Raw genomic sequence first — 22,506 nt, 5'->3', positions numbered from 1 at the left:
GAATTGTCATACTCGAATTGTCATAAGTGTGCTGTCAGCTCATTGGTCACAAAGCAGGAGAGGGGCTGGGAATTATGTTTTCAAACAAAGCGTTAATGCCATTAACATTTATAGACTACTTTTGATTCTCACTGTATTACGGGACAAAGTGCGTCCCTTATTAGCTCAATACGGGACGTGTACTTTTGTTTCTAAATACGGGACGATTCCGTATTTTAAGGGACGGTTGGCAACCCTAGTGTCAGATCAACCTAGAGTCAAAAGTTTGCCAGACAGTAAGCAACTGAAAATGTTTTCAGATGTACCAGTTTCTTATTGCATAGACCAGTGATGAAACACAAGTCATTATGCTGCAAATACAGGGTGTACTTCTGACCCAGCTGGAATATGCTCCAGCACCACCACACCCTAAAATGGATAAGGACTTGCATCACTACATGAAGAAAATCTTAGCCCAGTATTTACTATTTATGAGCATTTGCATTGTCTTATGAGTGGAGTCTCCAATACTGGAAGTGCGTTAGATATGAGGTTGTTTTGGAGATTGTGTCAGTCATTTTAAAACAGCGTGGGCTTTACTGAATTTTTCGTTTCTGCCCATGTGTGTGATGTCTATGCAAGATTTGTCTTGCTGCAAAAGTATTCTACTGGAATAAACATTTTAAGCATCTGATTTGTATACTCAAGCTAACATTTTACACGCTGTCCCTCATGTACATTTAATATCATTCTTTATTTATATGTTATACTTAGTGTTTCTTGTTTTAAGTCCTCATAATTTGTAATAATGGTTGAGTTTGGTGTTTTAGATCTTATTTGGACAGTTTTTTTTTGCCAGTTGTAGTGGTGATTGACTGACAGTTTTAACCTCTCAACTTATAACGTTAATGGTTTATTTTAGCTGTTTAACATACAATCCTGCCCCAGGAAACTATATCATTCTACAGCATATTATACTTTTTCATTTCCATGTAGATGATCCCAAGCTTTTGCCATCCATAGAGTTAGATGACACACAGTAATTAGTTGAACTGCAGGGAAGTCTTAAAGACTTGGATAACCTCCAATGTTCTGCTTCTAAATTCAAATAAAAAACATTTCATCAATATTAATTACTGCTAATTATAAAACATTGCTAACCATTACCTCCTACCTTGGATGTTTACGTTGAACACTAACAAAATTAGTTAGTTTGTAGTCTGTAGCTGATGACTGATGATGGGCTATGTAAAGACTGCTAGAATATGTTGTAATTCAAAATCTTGCATATTGAGCACACTAAACATCTATGAGCACATCTAAGTATGTAACTGATTTTAAAAAACGATGGCACCCTGCCTTTAGTAAGTGCTGTCTTTAAGCAAGCAGGAAGCTGGATTTACACTATGATCATCTGACAACAGGCTGTATTGACCTCAATCTATAATTCAGAAATAACCTAATATTTTACATTTACTGCTCGATAGGATTATCCAGATGTGCAATGGAAAAGAGTCGAGCATTGCACTTTTCACTGTGACTTTTACCCACTTTTTATGTCTTGCAATTTTTCAAAGGATTTGTCTTTCTATAATTTGGCCTGGGAGGGGACACATGAGTTAGGGACTTCTTTTGCAGTCGTCATTTTCTGCCTGGGTGTTTTTGCTTGGTTTGTCTACTATTGAGTTTCCTGGCAGTTCAAACTTTTGGGCAAATTTGGCCTTGAGTAAGTGCATCATTGATAATCAGTAAGCATTTCTGTCACATATTGTCATTAGGTTGATAGGCATTTTCCCAGAATGCCTGATAAGGTTTCTGCTGTTTCACAGTTTATCACTGTCTTTCACAACCTTGATTTCTGCAAAAATTTAAACAACAAAATGTTTAAAAACAACACATACAATGGTTTTCAAATCTCATTAACACATATGTGCTTCACAGCATACAGTCCTCAAATGCAGGTTAAAGCATGCTCATTAAAAGAAGGAGCCATGTGTAAACATGTCATCCCACTTGTAATGGGCTGTGAGGCAAAGTGGAAAAAATGTTCTGCTGTCAGATGAGTCAAATCTGAAATAGATAATTTGTCCTTCTGAATAAAGAAGACAAGGACCATCTGCCTTGTTATCAGCACTCAGTTCAAAAGCCTGACAGTATGGAGGTGCATTAGTGCCCATGGAATTGGCAGCTTGCACATCTGGAAAGGCACCATTGTCATTAAAGGCATATACAGGTTTTGGAGAAACATGTTAAAAAAGAGGGGATTCTCACAGTGGTAAACATCAAAATTAGTATCAGTGTCAGAGCTACCATAGGGCGAGTGGTAGCGTTCACCCTCGACAATTTGCCACTCTCTTGCAAGGCCAGAATAAAACCACTCTACCAAAAAACAATAAATAGAATAAATAGATTCAGGCTCTGTTTGATTAAGCTCAACATACTGTCTCAGAAGAATCAGTGGGATCTGAAACTCAGTTTATTTGAACTGCATCAGTTTAATCCCATTGAGCAGAAATGACAGCAAAACATGTTGTTTTTCAAAATAAAATAAAAAAAATTAAAGAAAGCTGTATTTCTGTTATGTCACTAGTCTCTCTTCCTAATCTTCCCTCCTGTTTTTCTCTGTGAGTGTGATGGAGCAACACTGTGTTGGTATGTCATCTGACTGTAAATGTACAAATATTAATGGTTTGCCCCACATATCCTCCTGAGAACCAGCCTATTAATGTATGAGTTGTTTTGTTTGCTTTGGTTGCATGTTTGCATGTGTGATAGCAGCAGGTAGCAGGAGAGTGTGGTTGCAATCTGACTTAAGGGGTCAGATCAGGCAAAGAAAACCTCTTTTAAAGGGATGCAAAGGATGTAGCAGACTGTTAACTTCTCACTGTGCTGTCTTCGCCCAGCTGTTTTAGAACTAGGTGCAGCTGCACGGTGTGCTGACCGTGAAACAAAACTGAAAGAGGAATCTGATGCACTCCCTGCTTTCAGCATACAGTGCAGGATATCAGGGCACGTCAGAACAACAAATTTCTATTACATGGGGGAAGCCAACAGCAAAGCAGCAGCAGTTTGAAGGTGTTTCACACCTGACAGACTAACACTTCTGTCTTTGTATGTTTGTGAGTTATATCTTTTTCTTAAATCTGGTGGAGTGACTGAAAAGCTCAGGTAACAATGCTTTGGGTTCTTTCTTGCTCACTCATTATGTTTTGTCTGAGAGACATTATGTAAGATAGAACCAAAGCAAAACCCTTCTAGCCTCTATTTGCTCTATTACACAGACAGAAAGATAAGGTTTTGCTAACATCATTTCAATTCACCAGTCAAAGCTTAATGCACTCTGAGCTCAAATGAGAAGAGTTGAAAATAAATTAGGAATAACATCAATACTTTGTTTTTAAGTAATAGTGTTTTTAAGATAATCTTGGGGCTTCGGCCATTTATTTTTCTGCTAATTTATTTGCCACAGCATATTTTATAAACGCCCAGTTGATCAGCGAAGTTTAAATCAAGTCTGATATTGAGAGAGAAATAGAATCTGTAATACCTGCAGCACGTTCTAATCGCTCTAATAGAATATTATGGTCGACAGTATCGAACGCAGCACTGAGGTTTAGCAGGACAATCACAGATCACGCAGAGATGTTTCCAAGTTTCACACAATACTTTTATTTCCCATTACTCTTATAGATGCATCTGGAGATCAGCACACTGCAGTCCTATTCTAAAGGCTGATCTAAAGAATTCCACACAAGTCATAACCTCTGATCTCCTCCCCCTACAGTAAAACACACATAGGAAAAACACTGGTACAGTGGCCAGGGGTGCTGACACCCTGTCCCCCATCTCCTTTTAAGATAGTGTGCGTTTGCCCTTTGTCTGCCCCTCACCCTCAGTAAGTGTTGTGTCCTGCCCTGCCCTTGGGGTGGGGGTTGATTGCCCTCCTGCCTTGCACCCCAATTCTTTTTTCCCATTCCAGGCCTGTTTTCTATTTTGTATTCTTACCCCCATTAACCGCCATATTATAAACTAGGGCTGGGCGATATGACCCAAAATTCATATCTCGATATTTTTTACCTGGACGGTGATATAAGATATATATCTCGATATTTTTTTTTTTTAAGCCATAAAGTAAGAACAAAAAGAGAGTTCTTAGTCAAAGCTGTGTCCCAGATGTCACACAGGCACTTTTATTAACATAGAGCATAGATGTACATAAGATTTACTCAAAAATAAATTATGAGCATTTATTAAATAATAATGCTCCATAAATAAAAGAAAACAATGTGTTTTTTGTGCATAACAAAAAGCTCACAATTGTGCAGTCAAAATGTAAACTAACAGATGCTGAGCATAATAACAAAGAAACAGATTTCACAGCTGCTCTGTTCCCAACTTCTACTGTGTGACTGACAGCATTGAGTTTGAAATCCTCTTCGTAACCACGTCTCTTAACAGGTGCCATTTATAGTCCTTATACACAGTAGGGTAATATTACGTTGAAGCACAGTACGTATCACTCCGCGAAGGCTCCTCGGTAGCCGTAATGCTCTGACAATCCATCAGCGGTGCAGCTCCGTAGCTTACTAAAGTCGTACTAAAACATTTTTTGACAGATTGCTGAGCGCCGTGTTCCACATAAAATCGGTTCGCGGCCATCAAGCACAAACAGAATTCATACATAAGGCGCGCTGTCGACTTTTGAGAAAATGCAAGGATTTTAGGCTGTGCAGCGCCTCTGGGCTGCATGGCGTTAGCGTGGTTAGCTCGTTAGCGTGGTTAGCTAGCTAACACGTTGACGACGTCCAGCCCCACGCACGGGGCAATGTGCAATAACTCGTTAACGGAGATTTGCCGTGTCCATCTTGTCGCTTCCTGCAGGTGAAGTGATGGGGGAGGGGGGGGAGCTGTGTTCAGTGAAGGAGGGGCGAGGCCGAGTAACGTTGCGTAAAGACAAAAGTGGACGAAAGAGAGGCAAACTTGCGGCTCCACAAGTATAATTATAACGTAACATAGACTATATCGATATAAAGGATATTGTCACACCTTATATCTCATATAAAAAATTTATCGATATTTTTTAAAAACTTGATATATCACCCAGCCCTATTATAACCCCAACCCCCACCCCCCCCACCCCAATATTCAACTGTAAATACAGTGTGGTATGTTTCACTAAAAGCCTTTTCCGCAGCAGGCATTTTGGCTTGTCACTGTGGAAAATGCACCACCGCATTTTATGTATGTATTATTCACACTCTCCAAAGATCTCAACGTCTAACACATTCATGCCATTGAAAAGCCGGGTGATTGTATCTCAGGAAGTTGGAGGAAAAGCAGACAATTCTAAAGGTAGCGGAGCCTTTTGTCTCTTCAACCACTGTAAGAGATAGCAAGGGAGTGTGAAGACCAAAGGTGTGAAAACAGCTGCGTACTGCCTTTTGTTTCTGTAGGAAGTATTTAAACTCAGGGCCATTCTGGGCTCAAGCAGAGACTCTGCCAATCAACTGCCCCAGCAATGTTGGCTTCTCTGACCAAGCTTGGGTTTTTGTTCTTTTCTGATGAAAGAATATTAGCTACTGCTCACCATTTGTCTGCAGGCTTTATTAAATAGAAACTTCCACAACAGTGTAAGCGCCTCTGGTCTGTTCAGGTGGCGTGTTCAGAAAACCTTTTTCTTGGCAGCCATTTTTATTTCCCATGAAATGAAACTACTAAAGGAATTAAAGAGTGTCTCGTTGTGGGAGATGATCCTGTTATATCTCAGAAGTCAGGTTGTAATGTTGATGTGTGCACTTGGTGTAGGAAATGAATTAATATTTAGGGTTGCATAATCCTGATTAGGCAACATAGAAAAAAATGTCACGGTTGTTCAGAAACTTGTAGCAGCAAGTGGAAAATGTATTTATTTTTTAAATTACTTCCTTTCTTGGCATGTGAAATGGGATGTCTTTTATTCATCTTGCCACATTTCATTATGTTTTGCTTCCAAGGAGCCAGACTGTATTAACATTTTTAAGTGCTCTTAAGCAATAGTTTTCCACACTTTCTGAAGGTCTTTCAAAGTTCTGCTTTGGACATTGGCTTCTTTCACACTCATTTTCAGTCCAGTCTTTGTACCTGACCATTTTCAGAGGTGTTTTAAACATTTGCTAAGTCACTTAAGACCAGAGATGGGCAGTAAGGCATTACTGTAACGCGTTACTGTAATCTGATTACTTTTTTCAAGTAACGAGTAAAGTAAGGGATTATTAACCGTGATTTTTTTTGCGAGAATGTGTCATGACAGTGACGTAAGCGAGTGCGACGTTCGTGACAACAGCTGTGTGCAGATCAACAATGGATAATATATCGAGTGCGGGAGAGAGTATGAGCGTGCAGCGTTTAAAGCGTGGCAGTACTGACCTTACTTTGAGTTTGATTCCATAAAAAGTGACAAAAACATTAGCGTCTGGTGTGTGTGGGAGAAAAAATCTTTTTACAGTGAAAAAAACCCCTGAACTTCCGAGCAAGCACCGAGTGCGCAATGACGTAATGGGAAATTCACAGAGAAACTCGCGGATTCTTCAACTGACCGCGGCACACCTGCACCAGGGTAAACCTCCGCCTACCCCACTCCTGCTTTACAGGTGAAAATAGAGCAACAGGACAGCTAGTCTTTGATTTTATTTATTTTCTGCTGTGTTTTACTTGCATCTATTTGAAAGAGTGAGTGTAAACACAAAAAACTATTTTATTTTATGTGCTGGAATGTGCAGAAAATAGGTTTAAATGTTAAACAAATTTCTTCCAGTCAGAGAATGTTGCATATAATTTAATTTTTTGCTTGATGCATAAAGTTAAAAGACTAAAACTAATAAAACAAGTTTTAAAAACAGACGTTTCCATTTGATTACATTTTGTATGATGGATTATGTATCGCTTTATCACCTATTCAGGTTGTAAATCGTGTTTTTTACAAAGTAACTAAGTAACTAATTACTAATAAGTAATCAGTAAAGTAACGGGATTACTCTTTGGGGGAAGTAATCAGTAATTAGTTACTGATTACTTTTTTCAATTAACTTGACCAACACTGCTTAAGACTGATCTATGAATTATTCACGCATGAAAAAAATTCACTCATAACAGACAGGTTAAAAGACCCATTTTAAAATAGGAACTTTTTCACAAAAATATATTTTCTTATATAATTTCTTTACAATCTGGAAAAAACTAACAAAGCTAAAGATAAAACTGTTTCCAGATATAAAACTGTGTTTTTGCACCAATAAGGTAATTCCCAAAGAGCTTTTAGCTGAACACTTATACATACAGTGTGTCCTTAAAAATTTAGGAAAGTAGGAAACCTACAAACTAAAAACTAGGAAAACCCATCTGACACAGGACCTAAGAGATACATCTGGAACTTCAGCTGATCTATCTACTGCTTACTAAAGCCTCATCAGAAATGGTCTCAGGGGAAGGGTGACTGTCAGGATGCCATTCTTAAGAAAGGGAAATGCGGAGGAAAGGCTGAGGTATGCCAGATTACACAAGAACTGGACTGGAAGTCAGTTGCAGTGAGTCTTATGGAGTGGTGAATCCAAACTTGAAATTTTTTTTGTTCAGCCCGTCATCAATGTATCCACAGGAGATCAGGAGAGAGGTATAACAGTCGTCATTTACAGCTATCTGTAAAACACAGCGGAGGTTCTCTCGTGGTTTGCGACTCCATTTCAGCCTGTGGTCATACTCAATATTGTCAATTAAATAAACCCTGTGTTTGCCTTATTCTGTATTTTCATGTATGTTTATATTTTATTCAATAAATATCTGTATGCAATTTCCAATTTTTCTTGTGACAAATTGAGAATAGAACAGTAAAATTAGCTGCTTGGTTTTGGATCACAGCTGATCCTTGTTCTGCTTCAGAAAAGTAAACCGGTCTTGCATCTGCTGATTTGAGTGCAATTCAAACTTAACACAAGATCTCCCCAGAAAGGGAATACCTCTTTAGCTGCAGTCCAAAAGGTCAAGTTGGAGTCTGTCTAGTCGTAAGATGAGATCTTCCCTGTGAAAGCAACTGCACAATATTGAGGATTTCCACAACCAGCTGCCAGAGAAGCATGAGATGGTAGAGGCCAAGGCTAGCTGGTTGAAGCTTTTAGAATAAGAGAGGGGTTTGTCCACTAGTAAATTGATCATAATTGGCATTGTTCTTTCTTACAGATAGAAATTGAAATACTTTGTCAGACATACTTAGGTGGGTCTCATTGAAAGAAAGACTAAATAAATGTATTCTCTATTAGGGCTGCTCAATTAATCGAATTTTAATCACGATTACGATCTGGGCTTTCAACGATCATTAAAAATGACTGAGCCGATTATTAGCCCCTCCCTCATTTATCCGCGACACCTTAAAGGCCGGTCCGTGAAAATATTGTCGGGCATAAACTGGTCCATGGCACAAAAAAGGTTGGAGACCGCTGATTAAGAGCACCCGAGGGAAGCTCGGAAAGCTAAGCAGAAGTTATTTGGAGAGGAGAGTGACTGCCGTTGGTTGAAAAGGGAGGTTAAAAAAAAAACTTCAGTGGTGTTGCACACTATTTTATATTATTTTTTAAAGTCATTGTTAACCCTTTAAAGCCGGTCAGAGCAGCACGCTCCGTGTTGTGTAACTATTTTTAAATCCCTGTAGAACCGGAACCGTGTAAGCTAGCGCAATAATTTGTTTTGCATATGAAACCGGAGTTGTACTTACATCTGATGCCATCAGCTTGTCCTCGGTCACGGTTTCCTTCCACATATAGCTTTGCAAAAATTGCATAAAAAGCTCTTGCAGGAACAAAAACATAATATTCCAGAAACACGCTTTGCCGATCCGATCAGCTGTTCGTAACACTTCCCACAGTGAAACAGACGTCAGCGCGAACTATCACATGTCCGCCATTTCCTGCTCGAAACCGGAAGTGACGTCATTTTCGCGGAAATGTAGTTTTTTACTCGTAGGCCTTAAAAGCCTATACTGGTCATGTTTGACTTTTCTGAATAGTTTCTGGGATGCTTAGAACTCGAATTGCACTGCTGGAAATAGTTTATTTTGATGCACCTGCTGTTTTCTTTGCAAATTTGCATCATAGGATTGTTTTTTTTTTTCGTTTTTCCTGCAGTGTATATAAAAATTGGTGTATCTCCAAAATAAAACTATGAAGACACTCAAAATAAATTTCCTGTGGTGGGAAACTATTTTTTGCAACTTTTTTGTATTTAAAGTTTTGAGGGATAAACCTCTTAAATTTCTCCGAGTAGAAATATATGTAACAAAACAAAAACGATTTTCAATTTTTTTGTAGTTTATTGCACTTTTTTGCAATTAATGTAGTTACTATGGACTTAATGCATACATATTATTAAAATATGGGCTATAACAGTTGTATAGCAACTTGAAATGCTCCCACAAATGGCACTACAACATGTAAAAAAATAATATAAGCTCTGGCGGACTTGGTTCTATAGTAGGTCTTAAAGGGTTAAATAAATATCGTCAAATAATCGAGATCTCAATTTCAGTGAAAATAATCGTGATTATCATTTTTGCCATAATCGAGCAGCCCTATTCTCTATGTCATATGATCTTCTTTCTTCTCTTCACCTATCATTTTATGCTTTTGCCTGCTTTGCTTTTTGTCTGTCTTTCTTTTTTTTTTTTTTCCCCAGAAAAGACCTTGACATGATATCAGTGACATCATTTCTATCTTGCAGGACTGAGCAAATCAGGACAAGACCATGCAGATGATGAATTCCATCGATCCAAGAAATTGACGCCCACACCAGTTCAATAACTCCATTTTTAATTTTTCAACTTTTTGTTATTTTTGAGGGATAGTATCTCTTCTTCTGCTCCAGGGCCTCTACAAAGGCCACAACATTGAGAGCTTCCAGGGATCTCACTAGTGATTGAGGAGAAGTTACCTTGGAGTTGACTCTTTTGAACGTCCACCTTGCACTGATATAGATAAATGGCACTCTTGTAGTTGCCTGTTGACCTACCACCTTACCAACAATATTCAGCACGCCATCTCCATGTCTAACTGCAGCATCCTCCTTCCTGACTACCCCAGCCCTACATAACCTTCTGGAGGGTGATAAGATCATGTCCCATCCCATGGATAACACCCATGCCTCTGGGAACCAAAGTTCCAACCAGGGGCAGTATGGACTATCGGATGTACATGCAAGTGGGGACCCTAACAGGTCTATGACTCTGGCTGACTCTCAGGACAGTCATTTTACTAGCACGCCTAGAGATGAGTTTCATTCATCAATCACTGAAACAAGCAATCCGATGTCTTCGCTCTCTCAAAGACTCTCTGATGTTGATAGCGGCATGGACTGGTTGCCAAACTACAAAAGTGAAATTGAGGATTCTTCTTCTAAATTCCATGCATCACCGGCTTCTTATAGCAATAAAAGCAGTCATGACAGTAGATTTGCTGCTCTGAGTGAAGGAGAATGTCATATCCAATCCATTCCAGGTTTAGGTGATTATGACTCTCAACTGCCTGACAAACCTGTGGCTGTGGCAGAGTCCAGGTACCCTCAGTACACATCAGAAGAAGCTGCTAACATCCTTTTGCAGTTTGGACTTGAAAAAGAAGACTTGGAATATCTGATTTCTTACCCCGAAGACCAGATCACCCCTAGTAACCTGCCTTTTATCTTACAACAAATACGCAATCAAAGGGGTACAAATGCAGTTCAATCAGAACCAAATCCAGATCTTCAGCCAACCACCAGTATGAGTAGAAGGGACAGGTTAAATACAAAAAGAGGAGAAGAGATGTGGCAGGATGAAATGTCACCTACTGTTCAACCAAGTAAAGTGATTGACTCTGGACACACTGCCAAATATACTGTAGATGAGATTGGGAAGAGCAGTGACAAGAGAGCTAGCAATGGTGGGAGTAGAAGTATGTTGTTGATGGACTGTTATGAGAGTAGCAGCCACAATAGAGAACCACTCCAAAAAAGTATGATAGAAGGGAAAACCAGTACGATGGTTTCACCATTTGACCTGCAGGATACTGTTTCCAGTCTGAGCTCAGTCCAAGTCTGTGTGACTTCTCAAGGCAGTAATGCAGCTCAACAGATCCAACCAAGCCGGTCTTCTCAAGAAATCATCAGCTCTTTTTCTCCACCGAAGAAGGACACAGACTCAAGATTTCCTAAGATGTCTGAGGTCTCCAGGCTAGTTCTCTTTAAAGAACCAGAGACTTATCAGCAGTCAGCCTTAAAAACTCAGCCACCTCTCAGTGTGGTCTGTGTTGTGCATCCCGATAATGATTACATTCACACCAAGGAAGAGAGTACAACTCAAGAACAAGACTCTAAGGTTGCTGAACCGATGAACAAGAAGCAGCATAAGTGGACACAACAACAGCTAAGAAAGCAGAGTAAACAGATCATGAATGCTGCTGCAAAACCAGTTTCTCTACTTTCTTCCCCCCGAAGTACCATAACTATTCCATCTTCCAATAAGCAGTGCTTGGCAAACAGGGAGCTTTCAAAGTCTCTCCCAACAAGGGCCATGAAGCAAGACTATGCTGCAGCCACACCAAAAATCTTTCCACATACCTGTTCTCTGTGTTTACAACAATGTGCTCATATGAAGGTGGGTGGAAGAGTATACTCTGTTTGCCCTTGTTTAGGAGGACAAGTTTTTTAAGATTACGTTATTTTGATTGAGTTTCAATTTCATTTTCTTTTCATTTGGAAGAACTGATGGCTGTTTGTTGAAAAAAAAAATCTATAAATGGTACTTTCAGTTGATTTTAAACATTGTTTCACTGAATCAGTAATATTGACAAAAGTATTCCAGTAAGGTGTGCACCACAAGCTGTAAGCTGTGTACCCATTAACAAAAACAATATGAAATTTTGTAACAATATAAGGAAAGGAACAGTTCATGATCCAAAGTGTCACATTTGACAAACATTGTAGAGGAATTGTGTGGCTACTGGTAGAATGAGGAGAATAGTCTCAGTGACTGCTGATTGAGGTAGCAGATGAATTAATTGTACAGTGCTGTACTCCCCGCTCAATTTTTAGCCAAATGATGCAGAACTGCAAAGATAGTGTTTTCACAGTGCAAATGGATAATGAAATAACTCAAGAATTTCTCAAGGCAAAGAAAATGGGTATTGAAAAAAGAGAGAGACACACAAACAATTAGCCATTGAAGGTGCCTGCAGTAAAGGCAGAGCATCTCAAAGAAGGAAACAGTATTTGGGAGTTCGTATGGGTTCAGAACTTTAGGAAGTCATTATCTTTTAAGACTATGTGCATTTGTAAAGTTACTTTTGAGCTTCTGAAAAAGTTTGAGATAAATTAATTAAGTCTGAAAATGAATTGGAATTCAGCCACATCAAATCTAGTGGCATACTGAGGCAAAATGACAAAAATTTAGCAGTTGTCCAAAAACTTATGGACTGAACTGTAGTTACTTCTATGATTATCATCTATCATATTTTTCAAAATGTAATCAAAGTCTTTGTCTATACAAATGTGTGACATGCTTTTTGAGGTTTATTGCTTAGTGCTGTTTCCTTGACAACCTGGATATACGTCCAAGTTAGTGTTGCATAATGTCGCAGGGCATCATAGTGATGAACAAAATTTGACTGTCTAATGCTGCAGTCACACTAGGCAAAACAGTGTTAGGAGACTGCGGTACGACTCAAATTACTTGGGCCATGTACAATGAATTTACATTACCTTTGACATAGTTGCTTCGAAGATGGGGATTACTAAGCCAGTTGCTGTCTTCAAAACGTTGCTGTATCAATACTATAACAAAGTGGCAATAAGACAGAACTTTTCTGCTACCAGTTTGTGTGTGAATGGGGTCGAATTAGCAATTATATGCCATCTCATTGTAGTAATATGCCAATCAACTGAGATAAATGATAGAAAAATGCTTATCTGTTGCTGTCTATATAAACTGAAATGTACATAAACCTGAATTTACATTAAGAGTTCAGCCAGAACCTCATAATTCTGAAACAGAAGTTTCCTCCACAAACAGATTTAGTTGCTGCAGGGTGGCAATGTAACTCCAAGTAGAGCAGGGCGATATGACCAAAAATATTTATCACGATATACATTTGAAAATTTGCGATAACGATATAACTGACGATATAATTGACACTAGACAAAATACTTTACAACCCCACAACTTTATTAGTGCAAAAAAAAGAGAAAACATCAATGTATTTTCACTTACACAAGCAGCTTTTTTAAGTGCATTAAAGTTATATTAAAAAAAATTACAGTGCAAATGCAAATTCCTTGCTGACAGTTTAACCAAAAGGCATTTCCAGTGGAAATTGGCCGACATATCCTCAGCATAACCATGTATAATATCCACAAAACTTAAAAAGTTATACACACACAATACTGTAATATTATGTTGAAGCACAGTACGTATCACTCCGCGAGGCTCCTGCCTACGATAGCCGTAATGCTCCGACAATCCATCAAGCGGTGCGGCTTCGTAGCTTAGCAAAGTCATACTGAAACATCTGACAGATTTTCGAGCACCGTGTACATAAAATTGTTTCGAGGTCAGTAAACACAACCAGAATTCATACATAAGGCACACAGGATTATAAGGGGCACTGTCGATTTTCAGAAAAATCAAAGGATTGATTTTAAGTGTGCTGTATTTCCCAATAAACACGGTAATAACGACGGCCCGCTAGCATGCTCTACCAAAAATAGTGCTTTGTTGTGTATCTAATGGTTGAAAGCCAAACCAGTTCCACACCACTGAAGTTGCAGCATTTTTACAAACCTATTCTGGTTCATCTGTTTCATTCAACGATCCGCTTTCGCCCTCATTCTCCGTCGCCGGCACGCTTTCGCTCTTTTCATTCTGCATCGCCGCCATGTGCGTATGTAAACAAAGGCATTGCACATGCGCGTTTTACCCATATTCTATCGCATAGGTGTCAAACTCTGGCCCGCAGCCTAATTACATTTGGCCCACGAAGCCATACCAAATTACTATTAGAGCTGGCCTACTGGTATTATACAGCTAATATATATATTGTTTAGTATTAAGCTTTGCTTGTTCCATATTCAGTTTTTCAGCAAAACGTGTTTGAGTCCATAAGAAAAGATTCATTCTTATATCTAGAGGAATAAATATATTTCAATAAATATTAACGTTAGCCCGCGACTTTGTTCCAGTGTTGAATTTTGGCCCACACTGTATTTGAGTTTGACACCCCTTTTCTATCGCGATATTTCATCTTCTTATCTTTGCCCAACATTACACCGGTATTACCGTGAACAGTGTGATATAGCCCAGCCCTAACTCCAAGTCATATAGGCAACAGCTTTTATGTAGGACTATAACTAGAACAGTTTCCCAACCTTATTGCAAAGAAATGAGTCACAGGCAATTTGCGATCATGGGTCAGTCAATCCATAATAGACTGTAGTTGTTTGTAAACTGGTTACCTTCCATTGGGCAACCTGTGTAATTACATTGTGACTAAAGATGGCCACACAGAGGTTTAGGATATTGCACACTCAACCTATGGGGGAAACCAACTACTTGGACCAAAAAAACAAAATTAAAATCGGTGCAATCACTGGATGGCCAGCAGTGGGGGTTTTTTTCTCCCCTGCTATTTTTACTACTGCATTTTAGTATGACTGAGCCGTAAGGGACTTGAGGCCACAGTTGTGTTTATTTGTGTTTTAAGATGGTAACTGAACTGAAGGCTGGCGGCATTAAAACTGATAACACTACATTTCTTCTTGTTTTCTGTGTCTTAGGATTGGATCTTACACCAGAATACCAGCATTCATACTGAAAACTGCAAACTCCTCCAGATACAGTCAGTCTGTCTTCCTTTTAACTACAAATTTCAAAGATCTTTGTCCTTTTTTTTGATTGATTAGTGAGAATCACAGTTTTTCCAGACCTTGTGGGGTAGACTCGACAGAAACCTCCTGATGTAATTTTATTTTACTACTTCTAGGGTGTGCTATATGTTCCATACCTTAGGTCCTCTAAAGCAGTTTATTTGACAGAATATGAGCCACCCAAAAACATTGTTGATAATCTTTAAGGGTTAATCAGTTCTTTCAGAAACCATTCTTTAGGATACCTCCTGTAGTTGCTTTTGGTTTTTAATCGTTGCTGTTTGAAATAGCTTTTCTAAATTTTATTTTCATCCCACTGGTACCCAGAGTGGGATGGTAGTGTTGTACCATTGTCAAGGTAACAATATTTGTCATCAGGCAAAAACCAATCACAGAAGCTTTGCAGCATTTCCTTTTTATTTGTTTACCCGTTCATTTCTTTATTAATATCCTTTAGTGATGTAGGCACAGAAAACAATCCCATGCCCTCCACATCTGCTGAAACTTCCCAGCATTGTCATCAGAAAACCAGACATGAGAGTTCTCGCTCTCGCTCACACAGCCCACGCCAAAGGCATGGCTCAAATGGAAGAAGGGCTAGCCCTAGTAGCTATTCTTCTCATTCACGTAGCCCTCACAAACACCACCACAGCTCTGAGGGTAGAAGAGAGAAAATCAAGAGTGGATCACGATCCCCACACAGCTCCAGACATACTCACAGGTACTCACTAGTTGGAGACAAACATTAATATCAGCATTTTTACATGTCAGAAATATTGCTAATATCGCTTTCAGCCGTTTTGTCATTTTTAGAAATTTTGAATTTGATTTGTCCTTCCAGCTCACCACGTTATAAAAACCCCAACTCCTACCGTCATCAGTCAGACCTGAGGAGCCATGAGCAATGGTCTGACCCGAGAAGAAGAGATGAGAAACTTAGCAGAGGCCTTAAAAGACAGCCATCAATGGAGAGGTCATCCCCTCAACCAAAGAAATTGAAAAGTACAATGAAGCTACAGGACACTCCAGGTCTGATAAATTGCAAACATTTTGTATTTTATAAGTTAACCAAGTGCACAAGTTGGTTATTCTGTGGTTAATTTACACTTGCTAAACACAAATATATTACTAGTTTATACTGTAAAAGATAGAGGAAACCAGCCTCAACCAGATATTTTTTTTTTTGTGTTTTCTTTAAAATTGACTTAATAACAATAAATAACTTGTGTTGTTTTCAATAAAGTGCTTTTGTAGCTCTGTATTTAATCATATTGGTAGTGTACAGTGAAAGGCTGTTTTTTCTGCCATCGTTGTCCCTGCAGATGTTCAGTCTTTGCCCGAACAGCCTGACTTGGAGATGGTGGTGAAAAATTTGGCTCCTGTCTTACTGGATGAGCCATTATCAACTGCTGCCCCTTCATTGTCATCCTGCCGTCCAGCAAGAAGGGAATTGACTTCCAAGACCCCCGAAGCTAAACCCATCTTCCAGAAGAGATGGGCAATTTTCTCTGCAAAACCTAAGGTTGGTGTGTTTGTTTGGTTACAGGCAGTTAACATATGGTAATTTTGTTTATGTGAGTCACTGCTCAATGCCTTGATCAGTAACAATGTGTCAGGAGTTGCTGCTGATTTTGTAAAGGCTGGACACCGATGTGTTCATCTACAACAAATAATATATTTAAAAAACAGCTGGATTCATCCTGTCATGATCACATCTATATTTGGTGTAACTTTGTCTTTTTTCTGTTTTGTTTTGTTTTCATAGTGTGATAAACCTTTACCTCCAACCATGGTGAGGCTGGAAGGGGTTTATGATTCAATTTCATACAATGATGTGGTTGCTGCTGTGGGGTTTTTTGGAAAAACCAAGTCAGTTCTATTGTTGAGGGCCAAACTGCAGGTATGCACAGTTAGAGTAAAAAGAGTGTGTATGTCTTTTTGCTGTAAAAGTGTATCATTTCATCTTTCCACATTAGCAATAACAAAGTATGTGATAGGTATCAAAGTTTAATTACGTGGGAAGTGGCGGAGCATGGAAAGAGGAAGAAACCCACTAAATGATAAATTTGCTTTTATACTGATATTGGAGATGATGGAGTGCCCTTCTACTTTGCTTTTGTTTTGCTACTTGGCATAAAATCTTTATCCTAAACATCTTTGCACTGACGTCATTAACAAGGAACTGCTGTTTGGTCTAGAGTGTCGTGCTGAGCAGTCAGTATTCTTAATGAAGCTGGTTAATGACTTGCATGTATAAATCCCAATCAGAATTTAAGAGCCATCTTGAAGTTGTTGAATCTGTTTCAGAATGTGTCAAACAAAACGTTATTGATATTCAACGTAAAGTTACTTCTACAGGTAATCAATAAAGGGTTAAATTTTCTGTGTTGGAATATCGTTTCCTGCTCTGGATCAACATGTGCAAGTTACTGTTGCAGGGCTAAAACAGCAGTTCAGTAACTCACTGGATGTGGCTTTTAAAGGCTTGAGACTTAAGAAAGAAAGTGAATAAACGTAACAATGCCTAATTCTAACTAAAGAAAGCAGATTTCCAAAGACCTTTTAAATTTAGGAATTTGTTAGTGAATACGTTGTGAGCTGATGTTCATAATTGTAGTAAGCAATCATCTTGGATGTTTATATATAGGCAGTCGCGTGTTTTGAGAAGGAGGAAGATGCTGAAAAATTGAGAAAAATGAAGAAACTCAGTGTGAAAGGAGTGCAAGTCGCTGTTGTGAAAGGAAAGGTATTTAACCTCTTCTATCTTTATTTGTCTTTAATTTGAGAGTATGCACAATCAGTAATCAGAGTAATCCAAAATAAATCTTCTTTTTTTTTTAAAAGGATGCTGTTTCTAAGAGACCTCTTCTAACTTGTACAACAGAGCAAAAGAAGCGCCCTCAGCAGTAAGACATGCCTCACATGTACTTCCCCCCCCCCCCCCCCCCCCCCCCCCCCCCAATAATTATAAATATTCATCTATACCAGTGGCATTTTGTGTCCTCTGTGAGAGGGGAAAAAATTAATTTGTTTGATTCAATATAATTAGAATTTGCTGTAGTTGCTGTACCTCCTTTTTAACTTGTACCTTATTACAATCAATATTTAGTCCAAAAGTGCTTAAAGTTTATTTTAATCACAGGAAGGAATCAGTATTATTAACTTAGATCACAGTTTGTTTAGCATAAACTCTGCAGGTATAAGAAGGTGCCATCAAAAAGTTATCAGTCTTTAAAAATTACAAATCATACCTCAGCCCTAACAGCACCAGATGGCTGCCCTTCACTGAGCCTGGATCTGTTGAAGGTTTCTTCTTGTTAAAAGGAAGTTCTTCCGTCCCACTGTTGTGTTTTTTTCATTGGGGGGCCATCCAATAGTTGGGGATTTCTTTACTGTTAACTCTGACTTTTAGATGTGGCTCCTTGCAACTTCATACACTTCCCCAAAGTTAAATTTAGGTTTTAATTGTTACTTTTTAAAACACCGGAGTAGTGAAGCAGACACAAAAGCAAGTGGACTGAATGGGACTTCCACTTAGTAATCTGAAATCAGCAGTCCATACACACCTAACAAACAAATTTAAATCAGGTATACTTTATTTTATTTGCTGATTCCCAGAAATGTTTGATCGCAAATCATATGTTTGGATATAAAGCCTTACAAAGGAAGGACTGTCTGACAGAGTTGACCATATCATTCAAAACATTTCCTTGTATTTCTCTATTTTTGTCTCATTTTTTTTCCATTTACATGTTTCCTTCACAGTGAATCTTCCAAGTTTGGTATTATTGCACCTCAAACCACTGAATCCACTTCCACAGGAAGGATTACCTCTCTGTTGGTCTCATTTTCTTCAAAAAAAATGAAAACAGCAAAAAACAGTAATGTGCCTGCAATAAGACGAGTGGAGTTGGTTGAGGCAAAAGAAGCAGCTTCAAAACTTCCATTCAGAAGTTCAGTTCTGCCTCACAATGGTGGCTCTGAAAAAACAGTTGAGTCCAGTGAATGTGAAACCAGTGCTATTGAATCTGTGGTTGCACCTACTGAGTCAGGCCAGGTGGAAACATTTACAAACACGAACGTTACTGAACCAAACAAAGTCACAGAAACCATCTCTCAGCTAAGCTGGTGCTCAGTGGTGGCTTCTGAAGCAGAAACGGGCTCGATTACGGCAGCCCAAGAATCTGCAGTGGTATCTGACGACAAAGACAAGGTTGGTGCAACAACAAGTTTAACATCCAATGAGATGATGCAGCAGGAGGATTTCACCAAAGCCAATGTTGAGGCAACAGACACAGAACCACTGAAGTCTGGAAATACAGGAGACTCCACTGTTACCTCCCTGACTGTTGGGGAGAAGCTGGATGAAATGTACACAAAGTTCACTTCAGCTTGTTCAGGTTTTAGGAAAGCACTAAGACCAAATGTAAGTTTTCTCTAAAGCACTTACATTCATCACTAAGTTTCAAACATGTGCTCCCATTTTACAAATATGTTAGGAGTTGCATCTCGTTCTTTAATACATTGGTTCAATCACATTCACTCTCGTCATTCTTAGATGACACTCAAAGAAAATACCCTAAATAGTGTGAAGTGTAGTAATATACAGGTTATCAACAGGTTTTTAAAGACCTTACAACTTATTATGGGCTATTATTATGGGACTTATCATGGTATTATGGGCTTCTGAAAGAAGAGTTATCAGGTTTCTCAAATGAGATCATTTGGACAGCCTAAGAGTTGTCCGCTATATTGGATATGATATAACCACTGAGCACAGATAGTATAAATAAATAAATAAAACATGCTCACAAGGGAAATTTATTCCACTACTACTTTGTGAGTGGTCCCTGGTGAAATCAGCTGCAATGAGTGTGCTGACTCAAAACCTCTTTACAATTTCCCTATAGGTAGCAGATTGGTGCAGTTTGAATGACAGATAGCAGCTTGTTTGCAAACATTTGCTAACTACTAACAGAGTAGTAATAAAACCTAAGAAATTGGAAAGCAAACAATCACCCAATTCGGCGTTTTCTATCCAAAATCTGGCAATCTGCTAATATCAAAAGCTGAAGTCTAGAGTCTAATGTATTACCCCTACATTGTCATACATCAATAAGGCTGACGCCACTGGATGTTTCAGCACCATCAATCCTTAAGCACTGTAATTAATGCCAGTTGCACTATAGATAACGTTAATACTGAGCTTTTTTTTTAGTCAATTTATCCACCTGTGTTCCAATTAAATGAAAACAGGTGTCATTTAATTCGTATTATGCTTAAATATTTTATAGTCCTCTTAACAATCGCATTATGAAAGGTTCATTGTCTTCTAGAGGGATAGATTTAGATTCACAGACTGACATAGACAGTCTTGTCCAGTACAATCTACCTTATGTACCAATGTAGCTTACATTACGCAGGTAAATTCCAAGTTGGTCCCAGGAGTAACACTCCTTTGACCTTTGAGACACTATTATATCTTTGCAGATGGTTTTTGTAGCACTGGTTACCTCTGTCGTGAAACCTAAAAGCGTTTCCATCCTCTACTCATTACTGCAAACACATTACTCTCATTACACCTACCCCAACTTTATGGTCTATATAATTACGTCACAATATCCCTTCATTACTTACTCAATACGGAGATGGAAAACAACATAAGAACATAACACAGTAAACAATGAAGAGTGTACAAGTAATGTAAAGCTTTTACAAATGGGAGTGATTATTTTTTTTAAACAGACCTGGATTTATGTATTTTTGTACTAATGTAAAAAAAAATTAATATGCCAACTTTTTTAAATCTAAAAATCTAAAATCACCCAAACCATCACTTTTTTTCCAGTTTACAAATAAAGTGTTGTTAATCACCTACCTGCCAAAATATGATGAATATGCTGACTGCTACACAGAAGAGGAGGTTGCCAATCTACTCATCCCATTCGGATTTCAATATTTGGACGAAAACATCTACGTTAGTCCTCAGATGCGCATGGTAGGCACCAGGTTTATTAATGCTCTGCATATACAGACATTCGACAAGTTTTCACAGGAATCCTTTCATATATGAAGTAAACCCTATGATTTAGCAGAAATAACCTGAAGTAGTTACTTTCTCTATGACTATCAGTCTCTCACATTGTTTTGGAAGAATTTTGGCACACTCTTATTTACAACCTTAATACTGTTCATAGAAATTTCATTTATGCACAGCTCTCTTAGAGTCCCTCCACAGCATTTAGATCCGATTAAGGTCTGGGCATTGGCGCTGTCATTGCAATACCGTCTTTTCTTTTCTTTACTTCTACCTGTAAAATCTTTATAAACTTTTACTTTATAGAAATGCTTCCAATTAGTGATATGATTTAATCGAACACTTTTGTTTAGCAGCACCTGAGTGCTACTTGTACTCTTAATTCCTATAAAAGCACCAAGGGTTTACTTAGTTTTTCATAGGACTTGGGAAACTTTCTTTTTTACTTTCACTTGTTTTGGCTGTATCTCTCCTTGTTCCTTTATCAGAGCTTGTAGCTGATTAGAATACTAATTAATGTGTTTTCTAAATTTTCTTTTTAGGCCTTTGTGCTCATGCCTACTGTGCAAGACATGCAAAACATCATCAGAGCCACAAAGAAGATCAGCTTTGTTCTCAATAAGTCTGCACTTCATTTGAAGCCCTTGAGCTACGCCCTTCCAATGAATCCAGTAAGCAGAAGTGTAAAATACTGCTGATTATTATTGCAACATTTAAAAAATGTAATTTTAAAACAAAGCATTTATATAAATTATCCGTGACCTTCATCCCATGGTTTGGTTCTATGGTTCTTATTTAAAGGAAGTTAGACTGAAAGTAATTTTATATCTGTTTTTCAAAGCATTGAGCAGAATCAAATTTCATTAACAAATGTATGGTGTCTATCAGTAGAACTAGGTGTGACCTTTTCAGTCTGGGTTCATGTAGTGCCTGAGCAAAGTTGAGAGTCCGAAAATCTGGTTTAAAAAAAGATATAAATGTAAAAACAGGAGAAGACACCTAATCAACCTAAGAATAAGATTTTTTGTCATGCTTTGATAACGTAGGATAATAGCTCAGCCATCTCATTTATAAAAAAAAAACAAAACAAAACATTGTTTAGGCCATATAGATTTCAATTAATATATTACAATCAGAAAGTAGTATAGAAAGTAATGTCAGTAATATGTTTTATTTCACAATTTAAAATTGTGAAATAAAACAAAATAAATAAAAAAAATTGTATTTTCAATGCACTGAATCTGAAGTTTGTTCGTTTTTTTACATTAGCTGGATATTTACCATTGCCACCATCTACCTTTGTTTCTTTCAGTTTGGATTTTATAAATCTATCATGAAAAAATTGCCTTATGTAAGTAATATAGTATTAAATTACTCTCTTTTTTTAAATGTGAATTAAAATTACTGCTGGTGGTTTACAATTTATCACATTAAATCTATAAAACCATGGATAAAAGTTTTAGAAGTGGCAGAAATTTTGTTTTTCATACAATTTGTTTAATTTTCAAATAAATAAATAAATACATGTTTACATGCATTTGCATGCATTTGATTTATTTGTCATTAAAAGTTTT

The 22,506-nt window shown here is 38.0% G+C and overlaps 1 protein-coding gene across 3 annotated transcripts in view; it reads left to right on the top strand.

The window, feature by feature from the left end:
* LOC147335076 (uncharacterized) overlaps nt 1-22,506 on the top strand; it is a 38,288-nt gene that overhangs the window by 1,975 nt on the left and 13,807 nt on the right. For 2 of the 3 annotated variants that reach the window (XM_086275847.1, XM_086275846.1), the window contains exons 2-13: nt 9,724-11,632; nt 14,806-14,867; nt 15,353-15,616; nt 15,737-15,924; nt 16,218-16,417; nt 16,661-16,795; nt 17,543-17,641; nt 17,740-17,801; nt 18,661-19,321; nt 20,744-20,893; nt 21,475-21,603; nt 22,245-22,283. In XM_086275847.1, coding sequence (XP_086131973.1) covers nt 10,115-11,632; nt 14,806-14,867; nt 15,353-15,616; nt 15,737-15,924; nt 16,218-16,417; nt 16,661-16,795; nt 17,543-17,641; nt 17,740-17,801; nt 18,661-19,321; nt 20,744-20,893; nt 21,475-21,603; nt 22,245-22,283 — 3,507 coding nt within the window. In that variant the 5' untranslated portion in view covers nt 9,724-10,114. The remainder of the gene's footprint in view (nt 1-9,723; nt 11,633-14,805; nt 14,868-15,352; nt 15,617-15,736; nt 15,925-16,217; nt 16,418-16,660; nt 16,796-17,542; nt 17,642-17,739; nt 17,802-18,660; nt 19,322-20,743; nt 20,894-21,474; nt 21,604-22,244; nt 22,284-22,506) is intronic. The other variant, XM_086275848.1, reaches the window with a different exon arrangement.

The sequence above is a fragment of the Aulonocara sp. 'chitande type north' Nkhata Bay genome, linkage group LG3 (genome assembly GCF_057382095.1).
Source record: "Aulonocara sp. 'chitande type north' Nkhata Bay isolate Kocher_YH1m ecotype deep benthic linkage group LG3, A_spYH_male_GT1.1, whole genome shotgun sequence".
NCBI lineage: Eukaryota > Metazoa > Chordata > Actinopteri > Cichliformes > Cichlidae > Aulonocara > Aulonocara sp. 'chitande type north' Nkhata Bay.
Note: the sequence above shows the minus strand (reverse complement) of the source record. Positions and strands in the feature narration are given on the sequence as shown.